This window comes from Octopus bimaculoides, chromosome 5 (genome assembly GCF_046866305.1).
Source record: "Octopus bimaculoides isolate indiv1 chromosome 5, ASM4686630v1, whole genome shotgun sequence".
Lineage (NCBI taxonomy): Eukaryota > Metazoa > Mollusca > Cephalopoda > Octopoda > Octopodidae > Octopus > Octopus bimaculoides.
Window position 1 is genome coordinate 17324960 of NC_142932.1, and position 24829 is coordinate 17349788.

The 24829-nt window shown below is 35.7% G+C and overlaps 1 protein-coding gene across 4 annotated transcripts in view; it reads right to left on the reverse strand.

Annotated features, from left to right (window-relative positions):
• Window positions 1-8210: 8210 nt before the first annotated feature.
• The window catches only part of LOC106873475 (prestin), a 210304-nt gene continuing 193685 nt past the window's right edge, over window positions 8211-24829 (reverse strand). For 2 of the 4 annotated variants that reach the window (XM_052967943.2, XM_014920860.3), the window contains 7 exons: window positions 18585-18691; window positions 17597-17666; window positions 15650-15793; window positions 14532-14657; window positions 12669-12836; window positions 10466-10561; window positions 8211-8688 (listed from right to left, as the gene is read on the reverse strand). In XM_052967943.2, coding sequence (XP_052823903.1) covers window positions 8668-8688; window positions 10466-10561; window positions 12669-12836; window positions 14532-14657; window positions 15650-15793; window positions 17597-17666; window positions 18585-18691 — 732 coding nt within the window. In that variant the 3' untranslated portion in view covers window positions 8211-8667. The remainder of the gene's footprint in view (window positions 8689-10465; window positions 10562-12668; window positions 12837-14531; window positions 14658-15649; window positions 15794-17596; window positions 17667-18584; window positions 18692-24829) is intronic. The other 2 variants (XM_052967944.2, XM_014920861.3) reach the window with 1 other exon arrangement.

Genomic DNA, 24829 nt, shown 5'->3' on the forward strand with positions numbered 1-24829 from the left:
CACGACTGTTACTTTATTTATCAACTCATAAAAGGATGAAAGATAAAGATGGCTTTGGTGGGATTTGAGGATTTGAACTCAAAACACTGAGAATCAAAACAAAGAGTGCATAGCAGCCTATCCAATACTGTACTGATTCTGCCAACTCATATATATATATATATATATATATATATATACACACACACACACACATACATATATGTGTGCATGTTGCATGTGTGTGAATGTATACAAAGCACCAAAACAAGAGTTTTATTAAGAACATCATCATCAAAATATCTGAGTGAATCAGAGTATTTGGGTAAATAACACAAGGAGTGTTCTAGAAAAGAACTGAACTGCAAAAGGAATTTGTTGGGGTTGGATATGCTAATAGATGGTTTCTGGAAACTTTCTGGTATAGCCAGCATTTTATAGTTTGCATACATACATATATACATGATGATGGCCATCCACTTCTGACCGAGGAAGACCACTGCCGACCTTCAGGAACATTGTGCGCTCTAGGACTAGCTTATATTTTGCATTTGCGGCTCCGTTGGTGGCTAATGAGCCCTGCTCTTGACAAGCATACACGACTGCAAACATTGCAGACCAAGCTTTCCTCATTCACTAAACGAGCCGTGCGCTTTCGTGCAGCTCACTTAAGTTCTTCATGCTGGATACGTGCTCTCTCAAAAGTGTCGATCCCCTCCTTAACCTGCTTCCTCCATCTGTGGCGATGACAGGCATTGTTCTCCCAGTCAGTGTCCTGCATATCACAGGCCTTTAATGAGGACTTGACACAGTCCTTAAATCGCAGCCTTGGTTTCTGCCGGAGTCTCTATACATACATACATACGTACATACATACATACGTATATATATATACATATATATATATATAGCAGTTAGTTAAATAAAAAATGGGAAGCAAATTTCATGTTTGCAGCTCTGAGAGATTGTATAAAAATATATACACATCCATATACACAAAAATATCTATACATGTATATCTATAAAAACACACACATATGTATGTATATGCTTATATAAACATATATGGTAGCCTGCAATGCTGAACTTAATTCCTCTTCTAAGTTTGAAAAGATGAAGGCTTCAATACTTTTGTTTGCAACTCAAGTCCAAAAGAGCCAGTCACTATCACTTGTTGATATTCATTTATTGGTTCCAGTTAGTAAGCTGTGGCCATACTGGAGCAAAGCCATCAAAAGACATATTTAGCACCTAGGTTTTCCCAAGCAGTTACCCATCTATGTAGGTAACAGGTTTGGCATTGCATAACTTGGGTGACCAGAGATAAAAAAAAAAGAACAGCAAAAAGCAATAAAAAAAAACACAAATCCAGTGTTATCAGCATGTATGAAAAAAAAAAGGAACAATTATACAAAATATTTGGTGGGAGGGAAAATTACATACACCTACATATAAAATAATTGGCTTAGTTTGGTAAAGAAAGCATTTAATTTGAAAAAATGAATGACAAACTTGTGTTTATATCAGAACACACACACACACACAAACCCCCCCACCCCTTTATAATATTACAAGCAAAAATAAAATATATATATAACTTTAATTTAGTTTTTTAGTTTTTATTTAGAATGTAGCTATGTAATAAAATGGATCTTATAAGATGTACTTTGTTATGTACCTCAAAGTATCATACATTCTTTGATAGTGGTATACCATATCTATTTAGCAATACATCTATCAATGTGTTGTGACACATTTCTAATTAGTATATAGCTATGTCGAAGGCAGGTCGTTATTTTAACTATGAAATTTTCAGTCAGACTTACATGATATGTTTGTTTTGAGAGATTGTTAGATAAATTTTTATTTGATCATTAATCAATGGAGAAAGTGTATTTAAACGAAATGCAAATGCATGTATATAATGGTTATATGAATGATTTCCAAAAGAACGTGCTGGATGATATGTACATAAAATGTTAGGTGCTGGCATGGGTTGCTTCCCAACCACATTGTTCTCGGTTCAGTCCCACTACATGACACTTTGGGCAAGTGTCTTCTACTATAGCCTCGGGTCAACTAAAGCCTTGTGAGTGGATTTGGTAGACAGAAACTGAAAGAAGCCTGTTGTATATATATATATATATATATATATATATATATATACATACACACACATATATATATATATATATATATATATATACACACACACATACATATATATATGTACATACATATATATATATATACACATACATATAGATACATATATATATATATATATATATATATGTGTGTGTGTGTGTGTGTGTGTGTGTGTGTGTGTGTGTGTGTGTGTGTGTGTCTTTGTCCTCCCATCATCGCTTGACAACCAGTGTTGGTGTGTTTATGTTCTTGTAACCTAGCAAAGAGACCAATAAAATAAGTACTAAGCTTTAAAAAAATAAGCTCTGGGGTCGAATTGTTCAACTATAAATTCTTCAAGGTGGTGCTCCAGCATGGCTGTAGTCAAATGACTGAAACAGATACACGAATAAAACAAACAGATTAATATGCATTATGTCTAAAAGAAGCGACTTCTTTTCTGAATTCATTCATAGCATTTGAGAAAATGAATCTCAAAGAGTAAACTTCCTTATCAGGGCCAGAAAACACTTTCCCCTCCTTAGGATTTTGACCTTCTGCTTAACGCATGAGTAATACATGTTGGAATATACAGCGAGATGACACTCAACTGCCCACCAAAAGGAAAAACAAACGCAAAAAAAATGTTTTAAATGTTTGGCCAATTTGATAAAGGTTCACTCACCAACACCCTACATCTCCAGGCACATAGATGTGCTGTTTCTTTAAGTGACTATGTCAGTGTCTGTTCTACCAAACCAGCTAGTTAAGATCCACTGCCCTCACCACTTCTCAATCCTCAGCCATCAACACCAAGCACTTTGTGGAAGGACATGGCTTAGTGGTTAGAGGTGTTGGACTCGTGATTGTAAGATTGTAGTTTCGATTCCTGGACTGGGCAACATGTGTTCTTGAGCAAAACACTTAATTTCATGTTGCTCCAGTTCACTCAGCTGGCAAAAAGGAATATTCCTGTGACTGACTGGTGTCCCATCCAGGTGGGGAATATATAAGTCACGAAAACAGGGAACCTAGTCCTTACGAGTTGGTACGGCTCGAGAAGGTAACTTTACCTAAACACTTTGCATTATCTTAATTCTTCAGAATTTGTTCTCTTGAATTCTTCCCCTTCCTGCATGCATCAACTAACTTAGAGAAATACAAACTGAATATAAACATCTTCAGTCTCACTAAACTGGGAAGGACTGCCCAGTGTCATGGACACAACCCCTCCTTTCACTGGCCATATAATAATAATAATCATCATCATCATCATTTAACGTCCGCTTTCCATGCTAGCATGGGTTGGACGATTTGACTGAGGACTGGTGAAACCGGATGGCAACACCAGGCTCCAATCTAATTTGGCAGAGTTTCTACAGCTGGATGCCCTTCCTAACGCCAACCACTCAGAGAGTGTAGTGGGTGCTTTTACGTGTCAACCGCACGAAGGCCAGCCAGGCGGTACTGGCAACGGCCACGCTCGAAATGGTGTCTTTTATGTGCCACCTGCACAAAAGCTAGTCCAAGGGCACTTGCAAAATAATAATAATAATAATAATAATAATAATAATAATAAATAATAATAATGATTTCAAATTTTTTCCACAAGGGCAGCCTGAGGGAAGGGATTAAGCTGATCACATCGACCCCAGTGCATAACTGGTACTTATTTAATCAACCTCGAAAGGATGAAAGGCAAAGTTGAACTCAGAATGTAGTGGCAGACGAAATACCACTAAGTATTTCACCTGGCGTGCTAACGGTCGGGACAGCTCGCCACCTTAATAATAATAATAATAATAATAATAATAATAATAATAATAATAATAATAATAATAATAATAATAATAATAATAATAATGATAATAACAATCCTTTCTACTATAGGCACAAGACCTGAAATTTTGGGGGAGGGGACTAGTCGATTATATCAACGCCAGTGTTCAACTGGTACTTAATTTATTGACCATTGGAAGGCAGAAAGGCAAAGTAGACCTTGGTAGAATTTGAACCCTGGACGTACAGACAGACAAAATGCCACTAAGCATTTTGCCTGGCATGCTTATGATTCTGCCAGCTCACCATCTTAATAAACATAATAATAATAGTGGCTTCAGATTTTGGCACAAGGTCAGCAATTTTAGGGAAGTGATTACATTGACCCCAGTGACGAACTTTCTACGATAGGCACATGGCCTGGAATTTGAGGGGAGGGGTATGGTCGTTCACATCAACCCCAGTACTTGATTGGTACTTAATTTATCGACCCTGAAAGGATGAAAGGCAAATTTGACTTCGGCAGAATTTGAACTCAGAATGTAGCGACAGATGAAATCCCGCTAAGTATTTTGTCCAGTGTGCTAAAGATTCAGCCAGCTCACTGCCTTAATAATAATAATAATAATAATAATAATAATAATAATAATAATAATAATAATAATAATTTTAATAATTGATTCTGGTTTTATTGGCCACAAGGGCTAATATAAATTAAAAATATGTAAGGACAAAGACAGGATGAAGGTTACAAAAGGTTTTGTCCGAAAAGAAAACGTTCGTGTAAACAATGGAAAAACAGAGAAAGATGTAACAAATAAAACTCCCAATAGGGGGAGGCGCTTCGAAAGGTTACACGTGGAAAAACCCATAAAAGCCACGGGAGCCTGGTGAGGAAATAAAAGGGGTATAGAGCCCCTGAAGAAGAAGAAGAAGAAGAAGAAGAAGAAGAAGAAGAATCCTTTCTACTATAGGCACAAGGCCTGAAATTTTAAGGGCGGTGGCTTGTCAATTATATTGACCCTAGTGCTTAACTGGTACCTATTTTCCTTGACCCCGAAAGGATGAAATGCAAAGTCAACTGTCATTGGATTTGAACTCAGTGAGTAAAAACAGACAAAATGCCATTAAGTCTGGCATGATAACATTTCTGTCAGCCTGCCATCTTAAAAATAATAACGATGATGATGATGACGCTGATGATCATGATGAAATAATTTTGTTTGGTCAGCTGTCAACATGGCCTAGTGTCCACCTCTCATAATTAATGCATAGTTATATTTCAGAGTGGCCTCTATTTTGAGAAGAAATTTGCAACCAGTCCAGTCCAGTCCAGTCCAAAGTGTTAAATTAGTTTTAATAAACAGTATGTTATGTCCATTCATTTAGATAAAATGTAGGTCATTACTTCCTGTTTTGTGCATAGCTAAACAGACAATAAAGGATGGTCTCAGTTTTTATCAAACAGATATTTTGCCAACGGTTCAAGACACATACACACACACACACATGTATATATATGTATGTGAATGTGTGCACGCACGCGAGTGTATCTGTGTAAATATATATATATATATATATATATATATATATATATTAGAGTATCTCGAAGCACAAACATAAAGCTATAAGTAATAGCATGTAAATATTGGATTGAAAAAATCCTTTTATATGAAAAAAACCAAAAAAACCATGAATGCTTCATGCATTTATGCTTTTGTGTGTATGTGTGTGTTTGTGCAAGTCTTACATAAAGTGCATATGTCCTGATTATAGAATTTAATACCAGAGAACCACAATTTGTCTCTGTATCTGTTATAAAGATTGTCAGAGATATATATATAAAAAGGAGTAGTTTTACTCATAGAGTAAAATATAAAAAAAAAATATTCGAAACTGAAATAACAACAACAACAACAATAATAATAATAATAATAATAATAAGAGCACCAAAACAATTGTGTTCATAAACTAAATTGCAAAACAATTAAAAGTCTGTACATATTTTCCCTTTTTTTTTTTTGTTTTTAGTTTTGTTTCCTTCTCGTTTGTAAAAAAATAAAAATAAAAGTTAAAAGTTCTCCTCAGTTGTTTAGATCAAAATAATTGCTATATCATCTTTTACAATATTACCACATAGCTGAAGCTTATATATACATATACATACATACATACATACATACATACATATATATATATATATATATATATATATATATATATATATATATATATCGTCGTCGTCGTTTAACGTCCGCTTTCCATGCTAGCATGGGTTGGACGATTTGACTGAGGACTGGTGAAACCGGATGGCAACACCAGGCTCCAATCCAATTTGGCAGAGTTTCTACAGCTGGATGCCCTTCCTAACGCCAACCACTCAGAGAGTGTAGTGGGTGCTTTTACATGTCACCCGCACGAAAACGGCCACGCTCGAAATGGTGTCTTTTATGTGCCACCCGCACAAGAGCCAGTCCAGGGGCACTGGCAACGATCCCTGGACTGGATATATATATATATATATATATATATATATATATATATATATATATATATATATATATATTCTTTTTTTCCTTAAATACATGCTAGCATGCTTGAACGAACTATGTGGACAGCTGACTGATCTCACAGCCATCCTACCTGAACACACATACAAACACATACAAAAAAAAAAAAAAAACTAACAACACAAGTCCTTTTGATAGGTAGAAAACTTCAGCATCCATTCATAGCATTAACTTACAATTAAGACACACAAAGTGTAGATATTTTTTTTTAATTTCATTCTGATGTCAACTAGCCTGCCACTAGGTACAAAATATATACTAACATTCACTTACAGACAATCATTTACAACACCAGTAAATTCTAATCTACTATCACTGCAATCATTTACTCTGAGATGCTTTATATCTTCTTAAAATACTCTTATCACCATCCTTTTAAAAAATGGTGGTTTTTCATAGCTTTTTAAAGTAAATGGTAATATATTTCACTAAAGCAAAATTACTTCTCAAGGGTTCTAATTAGAGGGGCTTTGGATAAAATTATACATTGCAATACACACATATCTATATATACACCCCTATACACATTTATACATGCATGCACTTACACACACACACACACATACAAAATTATGCACAGATACATCTTAAAAATATATATATATATATATACACAGTAAACATCTAAACATCTGAAATAAGTCAAGATTATAGTCTCAAAAATTATAATCTTATATACATATATACACACATATTTCATATAAAAACCCTTAATGCATTATATAGTCAAGACTTTAAAATCAAACACAAATACTCTATTTTAGCCTTGCATATACACAGCCTAGCCTACTATATATATATATATATATATGTATATAATTACAATATTACAATCTTATAAAGCGTGGACACATCAGCTGGCTGAAAACATGTTAACTCACAGAGGAGTCTAGTTAATCAAAAAAGGCAGATTGTACAAATAATTTTAATTATGCATGACCTTGTAACCATGGATACCATACACAGATCTTATATATATATATATATATATAAGCAATGTTAAATCTCTGAACGAGGTGTTAACAGTAACTGCACGATAAAGTGAAGTATATTTGCCATTTAAATGTGGCTGACCCCTAAGGGTGGATGTTACTGTTGCTTTTAGCCCCAGGAGAACATCTCCTCCAGCTGGCTTATCGACACATATCTGTGTCGATAGACAGGACACAGATATGTGTCGATAAGCCAGCTGGAGGAGATGTTTTCCTGGGGCTAAAAGCAACAGTAACATCCACCCTTAGGGGTCAGCCACATTTAAATGGCAAATATACTTCACTATATATATATATATATATATATATATATATATATATATATGTATGTATGTATGTATATGTATATATATAAATATACATATACATATATGTATATGCATAGGTTGACATTTCCTGTCAGGAAATTGTATGCAAGTATTCTTTAAAAAAATCCCTTATTTGGAAAGCAAGCAAGGCTTGGCGACAGGAAGAGCGTCCAGCTGTTAAAATCCTGCCTCAAATTTACTCCCATGTAAACCATGCTAGCATGGAAAACAGGCACTAAATGAAATGAATGAATGAATGAATACACACACACACACACATATATACATATAATTTGTGTGTGTATGTATATATATATATTTGAAATTTATTGAAAAACAAAAGCAAGGGGTATTAGTTTGATGCTTGGGGAAAATGAAATATATATGATACATATAATATAATGTAATATATATATATACACACAAATATATATGTAAATATATATAGACACATATACATACATGTATATACATATATGTAATTATAAGTTGGTTGAACACAACATAAGACACCACTAACATTTTCCTCACATAAAAAAAAAAAAAAAACACCCATGGCTTAAACTGAAGAATTGCATGAAATATTTGTCCGTGAATTAACTGCCGATAGTTGTCAGCATTGATATATTCATATTGATCAAATTAAATACTCTACTTTATGAAACTGAGTACTTAATCTTTCATTCGTTATTATTAACGAACACACGTATACAGACATATAAACACACATGCACAAACCTGACATGTTTAGCACAGCAATGGAATACAAATTGAAACTAAAAATAAAATCAAGTGATGATAGAAATGAAAACGGTGACCACAACAAAAATCTGCTGGGATGCAGATAGTGGATGGAATCGAAGTTGGTAGGAAGACTTTTGAATAAGCCGATATACTGATATCTTGTTTTACTTAAAGCCTCTCGTGGGTGTTCTGGAGGGGAAAAAAAAGAAAAGAAAAGATGATATTTAGTTTATAACAAATAAATATTGCAAGAATGTAATGAATGTGTATTCTTTTCTACTCTAAGCACAAGGCCCGAAATTTTTAGGGAGGGGGAGGGGGGGCAGTTGATTAGATCGACCCCCAGTTCGATAACTGGTACTTAATTTATCAACCCCGAAAGGATGAAAGGCAAAGTCGACCTCAACAGAATTTGAACTCAGAACATAAAGCCAGACAAAATACCGCTAAGCATTTCACCCAGCATGCTAACGATTCTGCTAGCTTGCCACCTTTAATGAATGCATCATCATCATCATCCTCGTTTAACGTCCGCTTTCCATGCTAGCATGGGTTGGACGATTTGACTGAGGACTGGCAAACCGGAAGGCTGCACCAGGCTCCAATCTGATCTGGCAGAGTTTCTACAGCTGGATGCCCTTCTTAACGTCAACCGCTCCGAGAGTGTAGTAAACAATTCAATAATGAAGAATGTAATTCATACCCTCTAGAAAATGAATGCATATTAAGCATATAATAGCTATCATAAAACATAGAGGTGAAATAACTGGCACTCTGTTAGTTATGACGATAAGGGTCCCAGTTGATCTGAACAATGTAAGAGTCTGCTTGTGAAATTAATGTGTAAATGGCTGAGCACTCTAGACATGTGTACTCTTAATGTAGTTCTTAGAAAGATTCAGCAGGACACAGAATGTGAGAAAGCTGGTCCTTTGAAATACTAGTACTACCCATTTTTGCCAGCCGAGTGGACTGGTGCAACATGAAATAAAGCGTTTTGCTCAAGGACACAACACAGCTGGGAATTGAACTCCCGACTTTACGATCATGAGCTAAGTACCCTTACCACTAAGCATTGCCCCTTCATAGGTGAAATATTGTAGTCTTAATAGATGCCGTCGTCGTCGTCGTCGTTTAACGTCCGCTTTACATGCTAGCATGGGTTGGACGATTTGACTGAGGACTGGTGAAACCAGATGGCTACAACAAAATAATATAAAACATACATTTTAGATGTGTCTCATGTGGCGCAGACATGTTCAGTAAAGTGGTAGGTGTTAGGAAGGGCATCCAGCTGTAGAAACTAAGACAGATCAGACTGGAACCTGGTGCAACTCTTCTACTTGCCAGAATACTTTTTTGTGGGATTTGAGTTCAAATTCCAATGTAGATATGTTGCTACAGCAAAGAATTTAATATTTTCGTTGCTTAACATTATATATCAGGAGAATAGGCAATATTACCTCCCAAAATTCTATTAACTGGAATTTTTTTATGAAACTTTGATTTCTAGCATAAAACAGCCTTAGAAACACGCTGGAATGATCAAAATAACATTTCAAAATAACATTTTAAATAGAAATAAGCGAGATATTGGGTGAAAAATTAGCAAACCTCATTTGAATATCAGAGAAATATACCTAGTAGATATAGCAAAAAAGTTAGATATGTGTAAATATTGACAGATAATTACGGAATTTGTAATTTTTAAGTGATCTCATATGAAATCACTGGTAGGTAATGGGTTAATTAGGAAATAATCTTTAATTAGGAAAGTTACTTGCAGCAGGAAGTATGTTGTTTCATTTGTGCAGCACTAAAATAAAACTAAGAATTATGAGTGTTTTAATATCCTAGGATTACTGAATTAGATAATAGGTTAATTTTTGTATTTTTTAGCTCTAAACAGATGAAGTTGTAAGTTCGAAAATATAAAAAAAAAAGAAAAAGAAAAGAAGAAACCAACCATGTTGTTCATTTGAATACATTCAACATCTGCATCTAAGCGGGATGTTGAAGCTTTCGTCACAGATTCTTTAGAGTCTGGCTCCAAACTATGATCCTGAAGACAAAAAGAGAAAGAAAGAAAAAAAATCATAACATGGGCTCAGAAAGATATTAATTTCAAACATAAGTCACGAAGCACAGACCTAGCAGAGTGGTAAAAAGTTTTCTTCCCAACCACATGGTTCCAGGTTCAGAAATGTATATTATATAATGTACATAAGGTAATATAATATCTTACCTGTTTATTTTCATTGATTGACATCACCTTACATATTTTGCCTAACTTCTCAGTTGAGTTGCTCAAAGATATTTTAAAATACTTCAAAATATCTTGCACCTTGCTGCACTCAAGTACAGCAGAATTAATAGAAGTGCCAGTGCCATATAAAAAGCACTTATGCTGATGCTATGTTAAAAGCACTCAGTACATTTTATGGAATGGTTGGTGTTAGGAAGAATGTCCAGCCATAGAAACCATGCCAGAACAGACAATGGAGCCTGGTGCAGCCTCTGGCCTTACCAACTCCAGGCAAACCATCCAACCCATGCCAGCATGGAAAAACAGACGTTAAGTGATGATGATGATGATGTACACACACTATAATGTTTCAAACAAATTACAACGCTCATATATGTATGTACGTATATATATATATATATATATATATATTCGAGGCACCTGTGTCCAGCGTCGCCTTCCTGGCACTTGTGCCTGTGACACATGTAAAGACATTCAAGTGAGATCGTTGCCAGTGCTGCTGGACCGGCTCCTGTGCAGGTGGCATGTAAAAGCACCCACTACACTCTCGGAGTGGTTGGCATTAGGAAGGGCATCCAGCTGTAGAAACTCTGCCAAATCAGTTTGGGACTGGTGTAGCCATCTGGTTCACCAGTCCTCAGTCAAATCGTCCAACCCATGCCAGCATGGAAAGCGGACGTTAAACGATGATGATGATGTGCATGCATGAGTGAGATAGTGTGTGCATGTGCACACACACACATATATAACAATACTGAAAATAACATGAGATCAAAATCTTACACCACAAACAATATAGATAAGATAACTTTACACCCATCCATACAAGTTCATAAATACTGGGTCCAGAATGCACAGAATGAAACTACAAAAATACACACATGTTTACATAGGACATACATCATTGACACACAATTGTTTCCCCTATTCCTCTTGTATGTATGAAACTATACTCTTTCTGGGTCACTTCCAGTCATTCAAATTTTGCTATTTTCCAAATGACTTCACATGGAACATGTGGTTGGCTGGCACTCCGTCAGTTATGACGACGAGGGTTCCAGTTGATCCGATCAACAGAACAGCCTGCTCATGAAATTAACGTGCAAGTGGCTGAGCACTCCACAAACACGTGTACCCTCAACGTAGTTCTCGGGGATATTCCGTGTGACACAGTGTGACAAGGCTGGCCCTTTGAATTACAGGCACAACAGAAACAGGAAGAAAGAGTGAGAGAAAGTTGTGGTGAAAGAGTACAGCAGGGTTCGCCACCATCCCCTGCCGGAGCCTCGTGGTGCTTTAGGTGTTTTCGCTCAATAAACACTCACAACGCCCGGTCTGGGAATCGAAACCATGATCCTACAACTGCAAGTCTGCTGCCCTAACCACTGGGCCATTGCACTTCCACTACATAGAACATGTACACTTTCCTTTACTCTGCTACAATGCAGACAAATACATATAGACACAGATACACATACATAGTACCGCCTGACTGGCCTTGTAGGGTTTTCGAACGAGATCGTTGCCAGTGCCCCTGGATTGGCTCTTGTGCGGGTGGCACATAAAAGACACCATTTCGAGCGTGGCCGTTTTCGTGCGGGTGACACGTAAAAGCACCCACTACACTCTCTGAGTGGTTGGTGTTAGGAAGGGCATCCAGCTGTAGAAACTCTGCCAAATTGGATTGGAGCCTGGTGTTGCCATCCGGTTGCACCAGTCCTCAGTCAAATCGTCCAACCCATGCTAGCATGGAAAGCGGACGTTAAACGATGATGATGATGATGATGATAGATACACATACATACAGTCATAAGGACCATACTGCTCTGAGAAAGTGGATCAGCCATTGATTAGAAATTACTAAAATATTGATTTGATATGGTTTTAAAGTAGGAATTCTTACCTGTGAATTTGGTTGTACGACAGAGAGTACAGCATCATGGACTGTGACAAACAGACAATTCTCTGTAATGGATTCATACAAGTGGCCTTTCACAAACATCTCTCTGATGGCTGATTTACATTGGGCCAACAACACTTTTACACCAATTCGTTCATATTCATTGACAACCTGGACAAGAAATAGAAATATCAACTTGAGATAATTATTATTATTATTATTACTATTACATTCTGAGTTCAAATTCTACAGAGGTCAATTTTGCCCTATATCCTTTCAGGGTCTATAAAATACGTACCAGTTGTGCACTGAGGTCGATGTAATTAACTTATTTCCTCCCCCGAAATAACTGTGTGCCAAAATTTGAAACAGTTATTATTATTATTATTATCATCATTATTATTATTATTATTATCATCATCATCATTATTATTATTATTATTATTATTATTATTATTACTATGATGGCAAGCTGGCAGAATCATTAGAACGCTGGACAAAATGCTGCTAGGCATTTTGCCCATTGCTATAATCTGAATTCAAATTCTGCTGAGGTTGGCTTTGCCTTTCAACCTTGCCCCCAGAAGAGAGTATGTGTGTGTGTGGGGGGGGGGTAGAGGGAGGGGCATTCTAAATTCTGTGAATTCAAAATGAAGTACCAGTGAAACACGGGGGGGGGGGGGGTCAATGTAATAGATTTGTCCCCTCACCCCAAATTTCAGGCCTTGTGTCTTGAGTAGAAAAGATTATCATCATCATTCTTCTTCTTCTTTTTCTCCTCGTCGTCGTCGTTGTCGTCGTCATCGTCATCATCATCCTCATCCTCCTCATCATCATCATCATCTAAGGTGGTGAGCTGGCAGAATTGTTAGCACTCTGGACAAAGTGCGTAGTGGTATTTTACCTGACACTACAATCTGAGTTCAAATTCCACCTTTCATCCTTTCGGGGTCAATAAATTAAGGATCAGTGAAACATTGGGGTCGATGTAATTGACTAGTCCCCTCACCCCAAATTTCAGGCTTTGTGCCTTTAATAAAAAGGATTATTATTACTATTACTAGCAGAAATACTGTCCCACTGGATGGTTTTCTGCTAGTTACAATTACTAGAAAATCTATCCATCTACGACGGAGGCATAAAATGAGGGAGGGAAGCCATTACAGCAGTATGTATCGAGAAATGTGTAAATGGACTTGATAGATTACTGGGTGATGTCTGAGAGAAATCACTTTATTGTTGGTGGTACAGCATTCTAGTGCAGTTATATGACACATGTTTGTGATTAAGTGACATGTGATGACAATTCACCCCTGAACTGAAATAGGCTCCCAGTTTTTGTATCATGAATGGTTATGTGGACCACTCCTAATGAAAGCCAGAGCTTCCTGCGACCACTACATAAAAAGTATTAAGAAAAAATGTTATTTAGATATACTTTTATTTCAGTTGTTTACAGTGTCTTACACTTGTTTATACTCTTATACATTCCAAGTCCACAAATTTCCTTATTTAATTATGAATCATATTCCTTTTGATAATATCAATATGATTACAAAATGTCATCGTAGACGATATTTTCTGTTCGGTCGACACTAATTTTCAAATTACTGGAGTCCATTGCTCTACTCATAGCAATGTATAACTGGTTGTGTGTCAACATTGGAATGGATAAAAATACACCTACATGATTTAAAGTTTGGCCCTGTGTCTTGTTTGCTGTGAATGCACAAGCAGAATCTTTAGGGCTGCAAACAACCAAACTAAGACTTACCTCTACCTGACAAAATCAGATTTGGCAGGTGAGTGCAATGTGAGATGTATGTCAATGCAAATATAGTGTGAGTTAAGGTGTACATAGATTACCTGAGAGATAGTCTTCACGCCAACAGTGTCAATATAACTCCAACTTGAAGCATCAATGATAACAGTGGTGAGGTCGATATTGTAGTTAGGATTACCTGGGCGAGCCGTATCATTAGCAGATTCTTCCTGTGGAAAGGGAATGGTGATAGAGAACTGGCATATAGCATATGGACAGTGAAGGTACTGGTATGTTACATATGGATAACAGGGGACAGTGAATGTAGAGAATGAAATTGAACTGGTATATTTATTTGTTTTCAGTCAGTAAACTGTGGCCATGCTGGGGCACTGCCTTGAAGGGTTTAGTCAAACAGATTGACCCAGTATTTAGTTTTTTTTTTAAGGCTGATAGTTATGCTATCAGTCTCTTTTACCAAACCTCTAACTTAAAGGTTGTAAACAAACCAACACTGGTTATCAAGTGGTAGTAGAGGACACAGCACAAGCATATACGTATAACACATTATCCATCTGTAGTTATTTATTTATTTATTATTCACCACTCTGCAGGGTGGTTGGTGTTAGGAAGGGCATCCAGCCATAAAAACCATGTCAAAACAGACACAGTAGCCTGGGGTAGCCTTCTACTTGGCAGCTCCTGTCAGACTGTGCAACCCATGACAGCATGGAAGGCGAATGTTAATTGATGATGATGATGATGATGATGAAATATATATATATGTGTGCCGGTGGCATGTAAAACACCCACTACACTCTCGGAGTGGTTGGCGTTAGGAAGGGCATCCAGCTGTAGAAACTCTGCCAAATCAGATTGGAGCCTGGTGCAGCCATCTGGTTCACCAGTCCTCAGTCAAATCGTCCAACCCATGCTAGCATGGAAAGCGGACGTTAAACGATGATGATGATGATGTGTGTGTTTGATTGGTTTCTTTCAGTTATTGTCTACCAAATCCACTCACAAGGCTTTGGTCAGCCCAGGACTAAAGTAGAAGCCACTTGTCCAAAGTGCTACACAGTGTGACTGAACCCAAAACCATGTGACTGAGAAGCAAACTGTTTAACCACACACCCAGATCTGTGCTTACCATGTGGTTTTGTGTGAGTGTGTGTGTGTGTGTGTGTGTGTGTGTGTGTGCGTATTAATAAATGGTAATTACTTTTTTGAATGTTTGAATTTTCGTTTTCAGTTTTCTTGGATTGACATTTGTCATTTCATAAATATGGTGTTTGAAGTTTTCAGCATTGGCAAAATAGAGCGAAGCTTCGAAACGGAAAATTTTGATACCATTAATTTGGACAGCCTGACAAAAGAAAAACAAAAATGTTAACGACATAAAATGAGGGAGAGAAAATACACACACTCACAAAGTTTTAATTTATACTGATCCTCGTTTGTGTTTGATTTAAATAGCAACTACTATAAAGATCTTTCTGTGGGCATAAGGATGAGAGGGTATTTGTTCTCTGATGAGAGGTATGAAATTGTGAAACATGACCGGACAGTCTCTTATTTTGCTGAGTGTGAGGAGAGTAGCAGGGTAAACTCACACATATGGGGTGTTAGAGTGAGGGCTTTAAAAATCTGTAGCTAAACTACTTTGGGAAACGTTAAATCAGTCCATATTCTATTCCTTATTTATCGCCAAAACCCATATCTTACTACTCTTCCCTCTTTTTTCTTTCTGAATCTCAAGTTTGGAGTAAAAATAAAGGATTGCATTGAATTTATTGCTATATGATGCAATCTCTCATTTACCCTTCTGCACTGCTTATCATCAATCCTTCTTCTCAAAGTCCCTCTTTTAATGATACCCATCACCACTTCAACTACCCATCATTTACACTGTCCCTTACCAACTAACATCAAAACCTTCTTCCATCCTGTTACCCATCACTCTGTCTCCCCTAAATCACTTCTTACTGACAATTATCACTCACTCCTTTACCAGCAAGCATGCATCTCTCTTCCATTACTCTCTCTCTCTCTCTTTCTCTTTCGTTATATCTCTATCATTACTGTCTTTCCTCATAAGTCATCTAGCATTGTCTCTGTCTGTCTGATTCCTCCTTTCTTTTCTACACCATATGGGTGCAGATGTCACTGTGTGAGAAGAAGCTTGCTTCCCAACCACATGGTTTGGGGTTCAGTCTCACTGCGTGGCACCTTGGGCAAGTGTCTTCTACTATAGCCTCGGGCTGACCAAAGCCTTGTGAGTGGATTTGGTAGATGGTAGGCTTTTTTCAGTTTCCGTCTACCAAATCCACTTACAAGGCTTTGATCGGCCCGAGGCTATAGTAGAAGACACTTGCCCAAGATGCCATGCAGTGGGAATGAACCCGGAACCATGTGGTTGGTGAGCAAGCTACTTACCACACAGCCATTCTTGCGTAAGTTTTTAATTTAGATCACTTTGACCCTTTTGAGACATAGTGTTTTGGTATGTGTAACCATAAAGACCAAAGGGGTTGACAAATGAACAGATATCATAGGACAAAAAGAACCTCTTAAGTCATGTCTTATTGAGGATATGACAACCCCTATGATGTCGGTGTCACAATAAAATGCACCTGGTACACTCTGTAAAATAACTGGTATTAGGAAGGGCATCCAGTAGAAACTGAGTCAAAATGAAAGGGTGAGTAAGGCACAGTTTCCCCTTACTATGAATAAGAGGACAGTAATTCTGAATGTGAAATGACTTGAAGTGCAATAATCTATCCAACCCATGCCATATGGAAAGTAGATATATAATAATCCTTTTTACTTTAGGCACAAGGCCTGAAATTTTGGGGAGAATACTAGTCAATTACATTGACCCCAGTGTTTCAATGGTACTTAATTTATCAACCCCAAAAGGATGAAAGGCAAAGTCAAACCTCAGCAGAACTTGAACTCAGATCATAAGGATGGATGAAATGTTGCTAAGCATTTTGTCCAGCATGCTAACGATTCATCCAGCTCACCCAGACATACTAATGATGGTGATGGAAAAATTACATTTTTATTTATGAAATCATTGCACATATAATGCAGGGCTTTCCTAGAAGCTTATAGAATTTCAGTACTTTTGAATAGAGATATTTTTAAAAAAGGGGCAACTTACTGATGGATATACTGACACATCTCTGTAAATATCTGTGTTAGGCAGTTGACCAAGTAAACAAGAATAGGGTCTGCAAAAAAAACATCAGTCGATAAATTAATTTCATCTTTAGAGATAAAACTTTTCTAATCTTCTTTATGCAATATTTCTATTGAAATACATTGTCATTGTTTCAATTTTTGAGAAATAATAAAAGAATTTAGTAAAATAACATTGTCATTATTAAGCTAGTGTTTGAGACATAATATGAAATTTTAATGCAAGTTTTTAATTTAGATCCCTTTAACCCTTTTGAGACCCGGTGTTTTGGTATGTGTAGCCAAAAAGACCAAAATGTTTTTTCTATTGAGATTAAAAATGATGGATGCAAAACGTGGACAAAATGATGGACAAAATGATGGACAAACGTAAATAAACAAACGAAGTTTGCTTTTAGAAGCGTTGAGATGTCTTAGAAAGTTAAAGAAGTGAAATTAAATTCTCAATCACAGAATAATGCTAATAATATAGCCTGAACAGGATCTAGCATTATTCTGCAATTGAGAATATATTATATAGTTTTATATTTTATATCATATCTAATGAAAGATGATCTCTGATTGGCTACTAGACTTCAAAACAGACATTTAAACAGCAGAGATATTATGGTAAATAAGAATACAAATTTACATATATTGAAAGAGAGGGGGGGGGGGAGAAAATGTAAATAAAATATAATACATTTGAAGATAAGCAACAAAAATTCAATAGGCTATAGCAGTACGTACGTTTCGTACAAGCTCCATTTATTCATGTAGTGAGAACACCACAGAATGTACAATGAAAATGTACTCCTCAGCTGCATAATGGAATTTCATTTTAGAAAGTCATTTTGAAGATGTTTGCAAAAAACAAGAGTAAGAGAAGAAAACAGAGTGAGGCTGTAATGTAATACTTTGCTATATTGATTTAAGAGAAGGAGATAATGAAAATGAGAAAAAAGAGTAACCTTGAAGAACGAGCCAGGACTGTGAGTAGTGAGAAAATAACACCCACTGCAAGACCATAGTCAACATCTAAGATGACAGTTCCAAGAAAAGAAACTAGCCATACACCCTGAAAATACAAAAAAAAAAAAAAAAGAATTAGATGCCTTTACATAATGTAAATATATATCTATCTATATATATAAAAGTGAGAATGTATGTCTGTGTGTCTGTCTGTGTGAATCCCTAAAACACCAGAACTACACAACCAATTTCATTCAAATTTTACACATGCCTTACTTAGGGTCCCGGTTGTGTTTTAGTCAAAAAAATTTTTAACTTCTTGCATACTTCCAGCCCACAGTAACATCATATCTCCTCCACTATTTAAGTATTACGTGTCAAAAGTGAAACAGAAACACTCATGTCATTCGAACCGGAATCTCAAAAACATTGTCCCTTTACATCTCATTCTCATTTAAGTACCATGATAGGCAAATAAAAATTACTTGGATGTATATATAACTAATAAGAAAAATAAGAAAATAGAGATAAATCAATTAATAATTAATTTTATCAATCGCAAAAATAGACATAATCTCTGATAGCGATTTTGATTCAAACTTTAATTTACCTCTATTTTCTTATTTTTCTTAAATAAATATAAACCTCAGCTTATTTAAGTACCTATTTTTGAATATTAAATCTAATATTCAAAATAAGTAAAAGGTAAGAAACCAGTAAATTCATTGGATATTATTATCCCTTAATGAGGCTTATTTAACTTTTATACATAATTAATAAATGAAAGACAAATAAACAAGAGTTAAGTAATGACTTTCATTAGCTTACTGCTGTTTTGGCTACAAGGCACTGTGCACCCAAAGATGAGTACCAGTGTGATATCTTATAACTTCTTCAGAGCCAATTACAAAAAGTATTTCTTCATTGAGAAAAGCATTTAAATATATAGCTGCACACATACAGACAAGAAAATTTACATCTCAGTGTCAAAACTTATTAACACTGTAAGGTATAAGTATTGAGTCATCCCATAAATAATGTGTTTTCTTTTTATACTTCTTTTATTTTTCAGAATTAAGATAAAGAAAATTCTTTTTAATCTAAAATATACTCTCCTTCATTTTCTATAATACTCTTCCATCTATCTGATAAATTTGCAAGGCCCCTCTTCCAAAGTTCACTTGTCCATGACAAAAAATGTTCCTCCATTACTGTTCTGACCTCGTCTACAGAATTTATATTTTGTCCATCCAAATGATTTTGAAGACTGCAGAATAAATGATAATCAGATGGGGCAATGTCTGACGAATATGGTGGGTGGGGCATCGCTTCCCATTCAAACTGCTTCAGCTTTGAAATATCATCCTTGCCGTATGTGGCTGAACGTTATCCTGATGGAAGAACATCTTTCGTCTTGAAACTAAAGATGGTCATTTTTCTTCTAGTACAGACTCCAATGACTGGTTGAATGACCAAATCCAAGCTTCTCTGCTAGTTCCTCAACAGTTGCAATGGAACTTTGTTCCACTAAGGTTTGCAAGATGTCTTCGTTGAGCTCTACAGATCTTCCAGGACGAGGCTCATCTTCCAGGCTGTAGTTTCCAGCACAGAATTTCTGGAACCACAGTTGACACTGGCTTATGCTTATTGTCCAATCCCCATATATTGCATATATATTCCTCACACTTTCTGTTGAGTTGGTGTCTTTATGGAACTCATAAAGCAAAATATGCTGAATATGCTCCTTTGCCACTTCTATTATAGCTTTGAAAAAATAACTGTTAAAATCGAACTGCACTCTTCAAAACTTGCACTAAGAATAAGTTCAAGGTAAAATTACTATATAGCAAGTTGAAGCAGGTAGTTTATCCTGTCCTCCTCTGACTTTTAGTTCAAGCAATTGAAAAAACTGCATTACTGATGGGATGATCCAATATATTGTGTTCTAACAACTGGTTATGGGTACTTCTAAGACAAAGTGGAATTATAATACTTATACCAGACATACACCATTTTCTTCTTATGTTCATTTCCAGACACAGATACATTTCTATACTTGCACATACATACACGGTCTGATCAATAAGTATCTGGACTGTTGCCATGGATTGACCTTGAACACTGCTATGTATGCACACTAAGCTTTAACATTCTAGCTCACTTCTGCTGTTTACAGCAGTGCTTGGAAGGAAGGTGTGTAGTGTATGATCATCGCATTGACCATGACAGAGGAAGTTAAGAAGAGAATCTGCATCAAATTTTGTGAAAAGCTTGGCGATACCTGTTTGGAGGCCTATGCAAAGTTTTCAAAAAGTTTTCCTTATTCTTGACAGAATCAAGATCTTGTGCAACTGAAACCCGAGTGTCTTTTTGGTCAGCTGAAAGCAGTTTTGGCACAAGCTTGGCAGACATGTGCCTCATACTCAAATCTGCAGTGATAATAGACTGAACTGAACTGTAACTAATCTGCACTTCCTCTGATAACTCATGGATGGTGATTCGACAATTTCCCCTCACAGCTGCATGCACATGTATGGTGTTTTTCTCATTTCTGCTGGCTGCAGGTCTCCCAGAATGTTCATCAATATGAACATATTTTCGGCCATCTTGGAAATATCTGAACCACTTGTACACTTGCGTGTGGCTCATATACTCCTCTCCATACACTTTCTGCAACTTTGTGCAGGCCTCTGAGCAAGTATAGCCATGACAACTTTCTCTGCCACGGTCAATGCAATGATCACATGCTACACACCTTCCTTCCAAGCACTGCTTTAAACAATGGAAGTGAGCAAGAACATTAAAACCTAGTGTGCATGCACAGCAGAGTTCAAGGTCAATCGTTGCCAAGCAGCTTCACTCTGCATTCTTTAGCTTCAATACTATGGCTACAGTCCGGATACTTATTGATCAGACCTCGTACATAACTTTTATTTTATTGTTTGTTGTATTTACATTCTCTCTCTCTCTGTATATGTATACACACACACACATACATTATAAATGAAAGGCTCCAATTTCCAGTACTTGGAGTTGCTCGTTTCCGATCAACAGCTGATAAATTGAGCCCGGTTTTCTTTTGAATATCCACTGTCAGAATATTTTTTGAAATACGAAATGAAACTTTGAAGGAAACGCATATTCTTATATTGTTTCATTTAAAAACCTTTGTGAACAACACATGTGAAGACAACAGCTTCAAGTTCATGCTTTTGATTTCATCTCTGATTCTCCTGGTAAAATTATTCTAAACATTATAAACTTCATACAATGGAAGTCAAGAAATTGCATTGCTGTTTAAGTAATGTTCCAAAATAATACTTTTAATTAATGTTTTCAAAAACAATAAGTGTCTATGCAGGTGTTCATTTTGCATGTGCCTGTGCAAAAGAATATATATATACATATGAACTCACATAGATACACACATATATAAACAGAATTTTATATTTATGTCTACATATACACGTATGCTTATATACATATACTTACATATAGACATGCACACAAACATATTAAAACATATATCAATAAAACCCATTAATCAAACATTTCAAAGATCAATGTCTTTTTTCTGAACCAGAACAAAATTCAAGGAGGCTTGTATTTGCATAAAAGATACTTAGCCACATGCATACAAGGCGTTAACAGTTCATTTCTTTTGTTCAAACTATTGGTGCCTTGAGTCAAAATACTCAGTTTTTCACTCAAACAAAGGTCACACTGTATCTTTGATTTGAAGCTTCCATTCCTGTAAGGTTGCATATTATCTACAATAGACCAGGTAATTTTGAATTCATGAGGACTTGTCTCACACAAGAACCATATAAATTTTGACTAAGCTGAGCACATTTTTTATCAGGGTTGACAAATAAATGTTTATGCTTGTAATAACGGTTTTTGAATGTGAGTTCCAGTGCCTCAATATATGCTTTAGGTTGATCACTGCTGTTTGATTCAACCTTTGATCTGTATACAATCGACTTTGCCAGACAGTTACCATCTAGTAGACAGCTCCCACTATTTCTACAGTTGAATGATCTTGGTTGGCTACCCGTTTGCATCTCTCTTCTATTCAGCTTTGCAGCATAATAACCAGTCCTTTTTTACTGTTCATTGTATTTACATTTTCTCTCTCTCTGTCTGAGCCTTTCAGTTATAATATATTAAAGATTCTTCTATATTTGTATGGAGTCCTATAAATTGCTTCTGAGAGTTATATACATCTATCTATATATATACAAGAAAGATTCTGTCTGTTTGTTTGTCTGCCCAGCAAAATGAAAGTAAATGGTTCAGGAGAAGCTATTCTTCTATTGCTTAATTTGTCTCAACAAAAATTATGCAATGGAACAAGATTAATTGTGCACAAACTTATGAAGAACTGCATTGAGATAAATATTCTCAGTGGTTGTGGTAAAGGTGAGATGTCTTCATTCCTCACATACCAGTTATACCATCTAATGCCCCATTCCAATTTAAGTGGTCACAGTTTTCTATCCTACTTTTTGTTGCCATGAGCAATAATAAAACTCAGGGCCAAACACTAACAGTTGTTGGATTGCAACTTGAACAATCATGCTTTTCACATGGCCAACTTTATGTAGAAGCATCACGTTATGGGAGCAAAAGCAAATCTTTTTGCTTATGCACCCCAAAATAAAACAAAACCATTGTTTATAAAGAAAAATTCACTCTTAATGCAACATGAATACTTCAATAATTTAATTTTCCATTACTATCATTACATCCAAGAATGAAATCTATCTTTTTTTCTACTTCAATTATTATATGCTTTTCTCTTATAAAATACACAAATACAGGAGGTTCAGGTATGAAATCGATCTTTTTTCTACTTCAGTTATTACATATTTTTCTCTTATAAAAATACACACATACAGGAGGAGTAAATTATATATATAATAATACTTTCAATGTGGCTCCCGAGAAACAGTAAAAGTAATTACCCGATCAACAGCGGTTGTTACTGCTAGTATATATATATTTGCATAAATGTTGAACAATATATATTTGTGAAAATGTTGAACAATGAGTGCTCAGCATTGCATTGATGGATGAAATTTTTTCATGTGTGTATTAAGGCTACCATCTGTTTCATGTTAAGAAAATATCTTAATATCTTAACAATTTTTCAAGCCAGTCACTTGGAGGAATGGTGTTCATCTCCATAGCGCCCATTATGTGGGTGTAAGTAACACTATAAGAAAATATATCCCTTGGTGTTCTGCATTTATCTTAGTAGTTACGAACAATCCTCAGTGGGTTACTTCTACTCAGCATCCACTGATAAACGATGCTATTTTCTTACATCATTGTTTGGATTTAGTTACATAGTCACCTACACATTTAGGTAAAGAGTCAAAGAAAACATGACTGGCAGATCACAGAAAAAATTTCATATAAATTTTCATCCTTGTGGAAGCTCTTGATAAACTTTAACCCTTTTGTTACCATGTTTCAGTTGGAATACACTGGCTTTTGTTTCAATTAATTTTGAAGAATTTAATGAAATGTTTATAAAAGAATCAAATAAAACATGCTATTATTACCAAGGTGTTTGGAACATTAATTAACATGAAATTTTAATGGAAGGTTCTAATTGAGACCACTTTAAAACATGAAGTTTGTATCATAGATCCAGGGACAGTCGCAGGTAGGTTGGTATTGAAAATGTTTTACCTCTTTGATAACAATCTGAGAGAGACTCTCCCAGACAGAAGGATATGAGCTGTAGGGTCGGGTTAAAATAGGTCAACAATAGTGAACCTTTTAAGCTCAATAAATTGAAATCTAAAACATTTTAATAATCCTACACTTGCAAATAAGTAGTCTGTTTTATCAATGCATTTATAAAACTTGAAGATTAATAAAATATAACTTGAAATTTCAAAAAGTTACCTGAACTTCAATGTCTTTTTCATTGCTGAGTTTGAGAAGAAAGTTGCTTTACGGAAGAAATAAAAAAGCATACATTTTAATGCTATGGATACAGCATTCTAGTTATCACTAATTGGTTTATCTGGTTCATTTTCATATTAGTTACTGTGAGAACAATGTTCCCCATGAAAATGTTAATGAGAAAATGGTAAGGAATACTTTTTCAAGAATTTTAAGAGTGTCAAAATTTCGTTTCAAATGCAGTTCCACAAACTCAAAAGTTTACAGTCGAAATATTTTATACACATTCTCATTCAATTTGTTTTATACTATGTCCCCTTCCCTC